At 46.7% G+C, this 12,840-nt stretch overlaps 1 protein-coding gene across 6 annotated transcripts in view; it reads right to left on the reverse strand.

Annotated features, from left to right (window-relative positions):
• SLC25A22 (solute carrier family 25 member 22) overlaps positions 1 to 12,840 on the reverse strand; it is an 88,665-nt gene that overhangs the window by 35,867 nt on the left and 39,958 nt on the right. For 4 of the 6 annotated variants that reach the window (XM_034770425.1, XM_034770424.1, XM_034770427.1 and 1 more), the window contains 5 exons: positions 12,279 to 12,392; positions 8,614 to 8,659; positions 6,900 to 7,080; positions 4,181 to 4,306; positions 2,737 to 2,792 (listed from right to left, as the gene is read on the reverse strand). In XM_034770425.1, coding sequence (XP_034626316.1) covers positions 2,737 to 2,792; positions 4,181 to 4,306; positions 6,900 to 6,937 — 220 coding nt within the window. In that variant the 5' untranslated portion in view covers positions 6,938 to 7,080; positions 8,614 to 8,659; positions 12,279 to 12,392. The remainder of the gene's footprint in view (positions 1 to 2,736; positions 2,793 to 4,180; positions 4,307 to 6,899; positions 7,081 to 8,613; positions 8,660 to 12,278; positions 12,393 to 12,840) is intronic. The other 2 variants (XM_034770430.1, XM_034770429.1) reach the window with 1 other exon arrangement.

Consider the following 12,840-nt stretch of genomic DNA (forward strand, 5'->3'; position numbering starts at 1 on the left):
CTAGCAGTGGCCAAATCCAAGCTAGACCCAGGGGCGAGTTTGGGCCTGTATGTTTCTGCATGGTTTTGATAGGATGACAACGACTTCTGCGTGTTTTTACATCGGATAAAAAAAATAATTAATGATACACAACTTTGGTAGAGCTGGATCCAGTTAGCTCTGACATCACTGCATTTGCTGCAATGTATTTACCAAGGATACAAAGCACCCTAGAAATCCAGCCCTTGGAGATCTGAATGTCATTCACTTTGGAATATTTCTTTAAGATCAAATTTGCTAAGACTTTGTTAGGGCCTCCCTGTCCAGGCACTGCTCCCAAAGCCACCACCACAAATCAGCCAATCCGTAACCAGAATCCACCCCGCCGCCCCCTTTTCCTCCCATCAACAACCTGGGCCAGAGAAGGCTGCTCTCAGCAGCCAATCCGCTGTTCCCATTATATCAAACCACAGTATTCCTGTTTCCCTGGTAACCTAACAACGAACTGGCAAGATCTAGCATGCCCGGGAGCCGCAAAACTCTAAGATCTCTGGAGTCCCATTAACAAAGGGAGTGAGGATTCATTTAATCAAGTAATCTGAGAACCTGTTCTTTATCTGTACCAGTGAATAGATACTATGATGACTGAAAATATTTGAGGTATTTATATAGCACCATATACTTGCAGCTAGATACCACAGTTATAGAGTTTAAGACCAGACAGGACCACCAGATCACCTAGTCTGAGTTCCTGTACATCACAGGCCACCAATCCCACAACCAGAATTAGAGCAAAGTATTATCACGCACAGGAGACTAAGCTATTATGTGCCACAGGTGGAGAACAAACGGGACCGAGGTGCACCAATGTCCAATGGCAGGGAACTGATTGAGATGCACCCAGATAATCCCAGCAAGTGACCTGCATGCCATGCTGCAGAGGAAGGTGAAACCCCACCCTCCCCTCGCCCCTCCAGATCACTGCCAATCTGACCTGCGGGGGGGGTGGGGGGATTCTTTCCTGACCCCACCTACGGCAAATCAATCAGTTAGACCCTGAGCATGTGGGCAAAAAAACACCCAGCCAGCTAGCACCTGAGAGAGAGAGAGAGAATATCCTGGGTGCCATGTCAGATCACTGACCCACCCTGTCCAGTGTCCCACCTCTAGCAATGAATCCCTGATGCTTCAGAGGAAGGAGACTGACCACACACACACACACACACACACACACACACAATATCCCTTCCTGACCCCTGCAGGTGACCAGCTGAAGCCCGTAATCATGAGCTTTAGGAACATAAGAAACTGGAAGGCCACTGAATCTTGCCCCTCTCATCACAAGCAACCCCAGCACATAATCCCACTGCCAAATTTGTCCAGCTTTCTGTTAAAACAAAGTAAGTGGTTTGGCCCCACAACACGTAAGTGGGAGGCTCTTCCACAGCCTGACCCCTCTGAAAAACTCTTATTTCCAGCCTGAATTTGTTCATAGCCAGATTATAACACATGCTAAAGAGCTTACCAGATGTCACCTCCAGCTCCAACCTAGGGCTCTGGTAGATTTTAGTCCTTCAAACCCCCAAACTGGGTTTCCCCCGCAGTTACAAGTTCATCGGTCTTAAATCCAGAACCAGAACCATAGCTGGGCAGATCAGCCATTTCTTTATACAGCTCAGGCCTTTGTTCTTGGCCTTCTGTAAGAGGTAATCAGCAGACAGACAATGTTCTCTCCTCCGGGCTGGGTTTTTGCCTAACCGGAGTTTGGGAATTTGCATTAACCTCTCCCAAGTGGATTTCCTGAGGAATCCCTAAACGCTCATAGTCCCAAAAGTCCATACTTATCCAGCACATTTTCAGTATGGTCTTTTGAACTCCCAGGTCCCATGTCTCTCCTCCTGCCCCCCCACAAAAGAGGTGACCAGACAGCAAGTGTGAAAAATCAGGACAGGGGTGGGGGGGTAATAGGAGCCCATATAAGAAAAAGACCCCAAAATTGGGACATCTGGTCACCCTACATACCCTCCAGGCCCATAATAATACATAAACTTTATCCTTGGAAGACCCTATTTGGTAACTTCAGCAACTGCCATACCTGTCTCAATCTGCCAGAAAATCCCCAAGTTTTATGTATAAAACAAAGAGGTAACATTTGTCAATGGAGTTCTCTCTAGAGATGATCTGCTTGTGGAACTCATTGCCAATTATTGAGGCCAAGAGAAGATTGGGACATACTCACTTCCTTTGTAAAATGCTCTGAGACCTATTGATTGAAAGCATTACATGAGAGCTAGGTATTACTTGTATGGACAATGAGACTAGCCAGTAGTTATAATAGTAAATATAACAAAACAAGGGCTTAGGAAGGGATATGAACCCACTTGTTTCTGGACATGAACCAACCTCTCAGTTTATGGGCGTTAGGAGGAATTTTCCCTGCGGACATAGTACCCCATAACTCCCTGCACCGTCCGCTGAAGCATTTGGCACTGGCCACTGACACAGACAGGGAACTGGACTGGGTGAAGCAGGGGGGTCTAGCCAGCCTGGCAAGTCCTGTGTTTCTGTATATTGAGCCCCTGGTTTTTAGGTGAGACTTTTTCAAGGTTTTTCCAACCAGTTCAGGGCACCCCTAATACCTCACTCCATAAAGAGAGGAAAGTGGCTTTGTTTTTATTTCACCTGCAGTCACAACAGCGTTTCAGGCTAGGATGGATGAGTCAGATGCTGCACTTCTGCTCTGCCTCCAGCCCTTACCTCTGTACATGCCGAAGTAACCTTCCGAGCGGATTGTCTTAATGAGGCAGTCAGACCTGCAAACAAGAGACACAGAGAAAACCTCAGGAGTTCAAAGGTGGAGAGGGAGGAATCTAATCAAGCGATTTGCATTTACAGTTTGTCAGCCGAAGTCCAGGCAGAGAGGAGAACAGCGTTAGCCATGGACACCACCATTGTGAATGCCCCAGTAGCACTCCTGTCCTTGGCGCACAGGGGCTTTGAAATACTGGCTCACCCCGTACACAGAAAACAAGTTTGCTATCTACAAATTCAAAAGGGAAAAATGTGAATTGGAGGAGCTGCTCGTTAACCAGACGGGAGCCCAAAAACAATAGCGCAACATGTTTCAGTAATCAGATCTGCTCAAGGAAGGGAAATAAAGAGCTGCCTAATGAAGTCAATGGAAAGAATCCCATTGTCTACAGTGGGCTTTGGATCAGACCTATATGCACTTATTTATACCAGTAAATAAACAAAAACTGCATGGCTCGGTCATATCTTGTGTTATTGGGGAAACAAGATCCACACACACAGTGACCTGAAACCAAAAAGCCTCCCAGGCTCCCTGTTAAGAATAATGCACTGTCTCCTGCTGCCATGAAATCAATGGCTATTTGGTCACTGATTTCAGCAGGAGCAGAGCCAGACCCCAAACTTCTCTAGGAACTGAGAAAGGTCACCTTCAGAGCAATCTTGAAAGAACTTGGAAAACCGTAAACCCTCTGTGCAACAAGCCAATATTAACAAGGGACAACACTATCCCATCCACAGCTTCATGACCCCTTCCCAGTAAGTCAGACTGGCAGGTGTAAATGTGTTACTGGTTGATTAAACGTCACTGTTTATTTCAAGGCTGAACAAATAAGACACCTGTGTGCGTTCAGAACCCCACTGTGCTAGGCGTGGCACACACACAGTAGCAGGCAGCCTCTGTCGCAAAGAGCTTGTAATGAGAATAGGTGAAGCAAAGGAGATATTGTTATCCCTATTTTACAGCTGGGAAACCAAGGCAGGGGAAGATTAAATGGCAATTTCACAAGGGCAGTCTGTAGCAGAGCAGAGAATTGAACCCAGCTCTTGATTTATAGGCCAATGTATAACCCCAGCCTTACTCGCAGCTCTGGTGCAACAGAATGCACTGCTGCTAGGGGTGAAAAAATTAATATAATGCAAGACACACAAGTAAAAATACGCCCAGCAGGGACTTCATCTGTGGGGTTTCAGCCTGGGCTAGTTAAAAATAAATAAATAAATAAAAATAAATTTAAACACAACTCCTTTTGATGGCTGATTTTAGGAGAGTTAAGCTCCTAGAAATGCTGATGTCACCATAAGTGTGTGTTGGAGGGAGGGAAAGTTGAGAATCCCACCCAGCCAGATCAGGAGGTCCCAGCTGAGCCAGTTTGGGCGAGGCAGTACTTACATGCTGGTGTACATCCGCTGGCCATTTTGCTGGTTCTGCAGGCGAGTTTTCGCCAAGTCAATGGGAAATACACAGGTGACTCCAATCAGCCCAGCTATCCCTCCATTGATCAGCTTGGCAGGTAAACTGCAAGGGGGGGGGGGGGGGGGGGAGGGGGGAAGGGGAAAAAAAAAAAAAAAAAAAAGAGACAGATGCATTGGCAACAAGATATCAAAAGGGAAAGAGGAAGAAAGAACCACAACCTTCAACAGGAGTGCTATGAGCTGAAATAAACCAAGCTTCCCACAAGCAAATGTTGCACTTGGCACTTTCCATCTAAACACACAAAGTACTCTGCTGGGGGTATAATTGGTCTCATTTTACAGATGGGGAAACTGAGGCACAGAATCCAAGCTCAAAACACTGAATCAAGAGTGCCCAGGTCCCACACACAAGGCACGTTGCCATGCTCTAGCCACTAAGAAAGAATGAGGGGGGTAGTTTAAGGCATTTTTAGCAGTCTTATTGTGACCACTTCCTGCAGTACAGTATTGGGATCCTTCCAGCTCCACAGGGGAAGCCTGGCTTTGTGGGTGAGGCCCAGAGTGGGATTTTGGAGATCTGGATTTGATACCCTGCTCTGCTACAGACTCCTTGTATGACCCTGGCCGAGTCATTTAATCTCTGACAGATGGGGAACTGAGGCACAACTAGGAAGGATTATCATCCCCGCTTCCTACTCTTCGTCCCTCTTGTTTGTTTAGACTGTCTTGCCCCATACGTGTGTATGTGCAGCACCTAGAACAATGCAGCCCTGATCTCTGCTAAGGCCTCTAGATGCTACTGTAATGCAAATAAACATTATACATAGCTCTGTCCGACGCTGCCCCCCTTGTGTGACCTCTTGTCGTAGACTTGGGGAAACCTAGTCATGAAATCTAGAACCCACCAGTAGATGGGAGGGGGTAGGACTAGAATCTGTGCCTTTCCTCTTTGCCTTCTCTGTGCACCGAGTGCTCATCACTTCTGTCCTCCAGCCCAGAAGGTTGAGCAAAGCTCCCATCCGGGTTTGGTTCTTGTTACTCCTGACCAGCCAGCAGGTGGCACTGCTGAGCGATACAACACTCCCCACTGAGCTGTGGCTTCAGGTGGTTTGGGATTCATTCAGAAACCAGAAAGGGGCTGAGTGAGGTAAAGCCTTTGCCAGATAAGCAGAAACATGCCCCACTTTTCCAGACAGATGCCAGAAAATAAGCCATGGGCCCATATTTGGGGAAATCCACCTGTTCTGGCCCAGGATTCAGTGAAATATTTGCCCAGGCCCACTAATAGAAACACTGGGAGTGAAAGTTACACCAGTTCAGGGTGCAAGGCTTTCTATAGTCACTCAAGAGCCAATGCCCTGCTAGACCAATGAGGTCAGTCTAGACTGACTTCATTTAAAGGATCTGAGGTCTTACTAACCATCAGGATTAGAAATGAATGTTTTACAACAGCAGAGGAAAGTTGGCATCAGACATGCACCTAACTAGTGGTTCATGACACCACAGCTGCTAACATCATGTGGAAAGACCAGTGCAAAGGAGCTTCGTTGGCAGGCTAGCCCTACATACTTTCAGAACCAGTAAGACATTTCAAACACTGCACCTGGACCTGTGATCAGAGAAGACTCTGTGCATGTGAGGAATTAAATTTCTGATATACACAACCGTCAGTGGAGCCACATAGACAGAGGTTAAGCTGAGTGCATGTGGATATGGAGGAGTGAGATTACACATAGCAAAGAAAACAGACAAAAGCAGGCTGTATTGTGCAGGGGGTCTGAGTTGAGCTTTTCCACCTGCCTTTTTTTTTTTATTTCTAAGCCGCTCTCCCTGCTACCTACATGCACCTCAGTTTTAAAGCCGATCTACCACCCTGCTTAGCGAGGGTCCAGCACTCTTTCAATTACTTGGAACATCTGACATTTAAAAACCTAATGAATCACTGATGTCAGAGACAGAGGATGCCTATGAGATCCTTCAAAGGCATTCCATCCAGCAAAGGGCAAGATACAGACCCTTGAACAGAGGATATATCAGCTATTAAACTGATGACTGATAAGCACTCCTGATCACAGCTAAACAGACTGAGAAACAACTGATCCCGCGTGGCTGCCTCAGAGGCCTCTCCCTTCTGAAGAATAATGGACATTGCATACAGGATGCCAGCAGGCAGGGCCATCAGTGGTGCACTGCTCTGAACCGAGGAAGTGGCAGGGATAAGTTGCTGGAGTGAAGCAAGGGGAGCAGGAAGGCCTATTAACTCCTCTGCAGCTCAGAGGCATTCCAGAGGGCTCAATAATGGATGAAGACTGCCAGACAGAGACCAGGCTTCAGAAGCTGTCCAACTACAGGTATTCTGGAAGGTCTGCTTCTCTGCTACAGGCCTGATGGAAACCCTCTGAGAGTAAGAAGGCCCAGGGCATGAAAGACAGTATGTATTTATGTGTGTTGGGGGGACCTCATGGAAAAGGCCTCAGAGCAGCGTATAGAAGGAAGTAACCTTGGCTTTCTATACACGCACAGAGACTATAACTTTTGCAAAGCTAAAATCCCATGGAGGGATCCAGGGCTGGAAAGGTGCATGCGACAGGAGAGGTGTCCCAACAGGAAGAGTCAGACGCCTATATAAAATCCTAGGGCTGTGGTGAGGGGGGAAAAATAAGGGTTAGATGCCCTCGAGGCCCTGCCTCTCCTACCTTTCACCCCATAGATCAGATGGGTGAACCTGAGCCATTTCTTGGCGCTTTTTGTACGGGACAATACAGTGCCATTCTGGAAGGGCACTCAACGTTGCAGAGCAGAGCTGCTCTCTTGGCGCCAGATTTTCAGCTGAACTTCAGCCCGCATTCTGCGTTTACATGTACTCTCCTATTGCCTCTACAATAAATCAGAGGTGCAAACAGAAAATCAATAGTTCGGCATTTTAACTCTCCCATTTGCAGAGTCACAAAGGAAACTGAACATCTTGCATCTACAATTTCCAACATGTGCACCCTCCCCCCGCCCCCCCCCAAAAAATATATATAATAAAATGCATCCACAAAGCAGAGGCCCCTTTAAAAGCTCTAGCACCCTGTTTCCAATAACTATATTAGCATCTTCTCAACACTAGTTCTCAGGGCCCTCACACATGACTCTTTCAGTAGGACCCACCCTGAAGGAATGAGGCTAGAGAAAATATAGTACCTTAGACAGGTCACCATTACAGGGCATAGCATTAGTGAAGCAAGGCCAAGACACCAGTGAAAGGAAAAAGAGGGAACATTTAAAGCCAGGTGAACTGAGCTCAGCTGATGCAAAGGACATTATTGCCTGGATCTGTTCATGCAGCTAATGCAGGATGGAAGCCTGACACCTAAATGTGATTTCAAAGCATCTGCTGGTAAATCACAATCCCGAGGAGAGTCAAGCTGGGAACTGGGACAGCCCCAATCCTAACTCTGGCAATCTGAAGCAATAAGGAGAAATTATCGCTAAGAAGAAACCAAGTGGGAGTGAGGAACCCAGCCCCATAGCTAGCATTGTATACAGTAGAATACTAGGCACGAGGCAGGACAACCTCACGCATTTCAGTGTGGACCCCAGCACCACCACACAAACATAAGAGGACAAACTAGAAGGCTTGGGCATGCTGACACACGCAGAGTGTGAGGCCATGTGCAATTTGCAAGTGACGGCTGTGAGAAGCTTCTCCCCACCCCTGTTATTTGAGGGCAGGAAAGCATTGCTTAATACACCTATTCAACTATTCCGGTTCCTCCAGACTCATCACCTAGAAGAGGAGAACATGCACACAGACTCGCATGGTCAAAATAGTTCAAAAAAAAAGAACTAGATAAGTTCATGGAGGATAGGTCCATCAACGGCTATTAGCCAGGATGACGTCCCTAGCCTCTGTTTACCAGAGGCTGGGAATGGGAGACAGGAGATGGATCACTTGATTACTTATTCTGTTCATTCCCTCTGGGACACCTGGCATTGGCCACTGTCGGCAGACAGGATACTGGGCTGGATGGACCTTTAGTCTGACCCAGTATGGCCGCTCTTATGTTAAATAATAATTCTCTAGCATCTCCCAGATGAGTCTCACAAAGCATTTTACACCCACAAATGGATCTAGCATCACGGCACCTATGTTAGGTGGGTATTATCCTCCAATTTACAGATTGGGAAACTGAGGCACAGAGGGGCAGGATGACCTGTGGTTAAGGCAGTGGAACTAAGGTGATCCAGGTTCAATTCCCAGCTCTGCCACAGATTTTTCTGTGTGATCTTGAGCAAGTCACTCAAAATTTCTTTGACTTAGTTCCCAGTCTGTAAAATAGTGATACTACTACTAACTTCCTCCCACCCTTTCTCGGTCTTGTCTATTTAGGCTGTAAACTCTTCTGGGCAGGTACCATCTCTTACCGTGTGTATGCACAGCCCCTACTGCCTTCGGGAACTCTAAGTGCTACTGTAATATAAACAGAGATTAAATAACTGCACAAGTTTATACAGCAAGTGGATCACAGACGTGGGAACAGACTCGTCACCCCCTAGGGATTAAAATACAGGATTGGGATATGGGAGAGTTGGGAGAAGTTCCTCATCGTTCTGTACTCCATGTGCCAGCACTGCCACAGACAGAGCGGTGGGCTGAGAAGACGTGCTGGGTGATAGCATGCAGAGGAGTATTCCACTCTGCCACAGAATTCCAGTGTCCTGCATAGCCACCTCCAGCCTGGTCAGCTGGAGCCAAGGCTGAAGTCCGCAGCTGCTGACATATGTGATTCACTCCATTGGGGCTCTCAGGCACGTACAGCCATGTGGCCTAGCAGAGATTAATCTGGGCTTGCAATTCAGACTAAGGAAAGAATACACACAAACACTGTAGAGCTCCTGAAATAAGTTAATGGACGAGACACCCTGCTCGAGGTTAAACATGCAATGATGTTTTCTTGCTGCTGTCTGCTCCGCCTGGGACTCTTCCATCAGCTGTCTATGCCTTGCAGAAAAATAGCCCAATCCTGACAAGTCCCAGTAAGGGCACCATCAAACACAACCAAATCAAGATAACACCATTATCTGACCCAGGCTAGCCCTCCCACTCTGTTCAAAGGTGCTCTTGGGAGACAATGCAGGTCTTGGGAGGTCAGGTGTTAGCAAAGGGGCACTGACAATGGGACTACAGTGAAGTTCTGGAGCCAGACAACAGTCACCTTTCTTCAGGAAAAGCTTTATGAACAGCAAGTGTAAACCCCGCACACACTAACAAAAAGCTACACTCACCCTTGGGACCATGCTGGGCCATCCATCATGGTTCCTGGAAGGCCAATAGCATGATCCACAACAATCAGAAGCATATTCCAGATTTACCCACCTAAAGGACACAAATATAGCTCTGGGACAAGCCAGGAGCAAAGTCTGCAAGCTGCCTGCTGTGTCCTCACATCATCTAGTTGTTTTAAACCTGGTAGCATCAGTGCTTGGATACCAAGGAGCTACGGTTAGATGGCCAGACTAGGCTTTAGGAAGAGAAAGATAGGTCACTGCTGTGTATTGTTCCAAAATAGAAAGTGCCAGATCCTCAGCTGGTGCCTGTCAGCATAGCTCCTTTGACATTAGTGTATTGAACTCAGAATGACCCCGATTGAAACCAGCTGTGGAACTGGCCTTCGAAAGGAGAGGGGAGCTAAAAAGGAGGAATGAATTGGGGGCTGGTGGGTGGACAGATAAAACAGGAAGAGGGGGGGTGTAGGGCAGGATGAAAGGAAAAGACAATAGAAGGACACAAGAAAGGAGAAAAGGAGAGAGGAGAGTTGTGACACCAAGCACTCCTGTATTCACACGCTACAAACTGCGGTGATATTTGTACAAAATATGCCTTGTGAGGTATCAGTTGAAAACTAACAACTCGCTGATCATATAATATTGAGTGATGTATGTACGTGATGTGTACTAAGAGTTATGAATATATGCTGCAATAATGACTGAATGTGTGTAAACCAGGTATGGCAGAAGGAACAAAGGAATGTATATTTACCTCAATTGACACATAAGCAGTAAACAGGACCATCAAGGCAGCAGGGGGAGGAAATGGCAGAAAACCGAACAATTTGCATTTGAGCTAATAAGGGGTGGGGGGGGAGAAAAAGCATGGAGCTTCCTTCACCACCAGACAGCTTGAATAAACTTTACTTTGGAAAGAACCTTCAAAAGAATCCATTGCCAAGGTTTACTGATCTATAAAGACAGGGGGGCTGAACCTCAAGTGATAAGCAACTGAATCAACTGATTGCACTTTTATACTACAGTAATATTGTATGCCTAGAGTTAGGTCTGTTCTGATAGCGAATGACAGATACACTGGTGATTACGAGCATTCTGAAAAGTATGTACTAACACTACATGAGGAAATATGGATACCTAATGATACTATGTTTTAGAGACTGTCCAAACAAAGGAAGAAGTGGGTTCCCTCCTAGGCAGGAGGGAACATCACAGCTATTACCTGTCTCCTATGTAAATCAAACATGGTGGAATCAAAACAATGGAAGCTCTATTTACATAGAGGGGGTGGGAAGGCCACAGGAAGGGAAGAACAGCACAAGGTCAGCCTGCCTCATGAAAAAGTCACTGAACTCTGGAAGAGATAAGCAGAGAGATGGAAGCCATCTTTGGCTTCCATCACTAGACAGACAAGGAAGCAGAGCTCTGACACGCTGAGATAGATGGGTCCTTCAGCCAAGGCTGGGTCCAAGTCTCTGGAAAATGATTGAAGGTAGACACCATCTTGAACAAAGCCTGTATCTTGGTAAATTACATTTTTGACGTGTTTTCACTTTTATTTGCATGTAACCATTTCTAAATTTTATTCCTTTTACTTGGCATCACTTCATCTAGGTTTCGTAGTTAATAAATTTGTTTATATTTTTACTATCAACCAGCTCAGTGCTGTGTTTTAAGGGAATGGTGTATTTACCCCAGTTAAATTAATAAGCTGTGATGTACTTGTGTGTCTTCCTCTGAACTGTCCAGGAGAGGACATGGTTTGGGGAAAATTTGGGACGAAGGAGTGTGTTGGGGTCAACCTACAAGCAGTAATTTTAGGTTGCATTAAGAGAGGCATAGCATGCAAGTCACGGGAGGTGAAGGTACTGCTCTACTCGGTGCTGGTTAGGCCTCAGCTGGAGTACAGTGTCCAATTTTGGTCACCAATTGATAGAAAGGATGTAGAGAAACTGGAAAAAATCCAGAGGCGAGCGACAAAGATGATCAAAGGGATGAAAGGCAAGCTATGAGCAAAGGCGGAAGGAACTGGGTATGTTTATTTTGGAAAAAGATTGGGGGGGGGGGGGGGAAAAAAACAGCAGAGGTTTTAAAAAAGGGGAAAAAAAAAAAAAAAAAAAAAAAAAGACAGAGAAAAGTTGTTTTCTCTTGCCGCGGAAGGCAGGAGAAGAGGCAATGGGTTCAAACTACTGCATAGCAGATTTAGATTAAATCTCAGAAAAAACTTCACTGTAAGAACAGCAGGGCAATGGAACAGACGCCTCCGGAGGTTGCGGAAGCTCTTTCACTGGTGGTTTTCAAAAGGAGGCTGGATAGCCATCTGTCTTGGATGGTTTAGACACAACAAATCCTGCACCTTGGCAGGGGATTACACTAGATGACCCTTGAGGCCCGCCCCATCTAACCTTGTGGTTCTATGAACCAAGGCTGGTGGAAGCCAGAGTGGGACCGTGGGGCTGTAGACAGGCTATGTGGGTTAGAGCTGCTGAACCAGGGGTATCTAGCACACAGACACTCAGGGCGTGACCTGCATGCTTTTAGGCTTGTTGAGAGCATCCCAGGTTGGGAGCTACAGCAGCAAAGCATTGTGAGGCACCCAAGGTTGCAGGGAAAGTGGTGACACAGCCCCTCACTGGTCTGGATTGCACCCTGAACCCTGTCACAGGAGTGGGGAAAAAGAGAGTCTCACAGATTTTAGAGGCCGGAAGGGATCATCAGATCATCTAGTCTAACCTCTTGTACATCGGGTGAGATTCTCTGGCCCAACAGTTACTCCTAACAAAAGGAACAGCAAAACTTTTTACCTGATCTGTTTATCAGCCATTTAATTCAGACGTGATCCTGTTAAAAATCGATTTGCTCCTCCTGAATGTCCTTTAACTTCTTTTTATCCCCCTCAGTCCTGGCGAGTGGTTCTCCTGAGAAGGGCGAGAGAGAAACACCAAGATTGAGAACAGGACTTTACATTCCCGCAAAAACCCAAACCTTAGTAGGCAGAATACACAGGCTCCCTCCCCCACCCCACTCAGGGACTGCCCAATCTGTACTTGGCACCTAGCCAATGCCTCACGCGCACACAGCACAACACGCTCCAACGAGAGACACTGAGTGAGTGCCTGCATCCATGCCCCTAAACCTGACCCCGATCCCAGAGACTCCTGCGAGCAGTTCCCAGACACGGATTATTCAGAGAGGAAGGAGGGTTAGTCATATCGTTTCAATCATTTTTAAAAGAGGCAAATTTTACAAATGACTTTCCCTCTGCCACGCACAGAAGGAACAGTCAAGAAGCTGCAAGGCTGTGAAATCATCACACCCACCCACCCACCCCATGGTCTCTAACTGGCTGCCAAAAGCACCATGCTC

Source organism: Trachemys scripta, chromosome 4 (assembly GCF_013100865.1).
Source record: "Trachemys scripta elegans isolate TJP31775 chromosome 4, CAS_Tse_1.0, whole genome shotgun sequence".
NCBI lineage: Eukaryota > Metazoa > Chordata > Testudines > Emydidae > Trachemys > Trachemys scripta.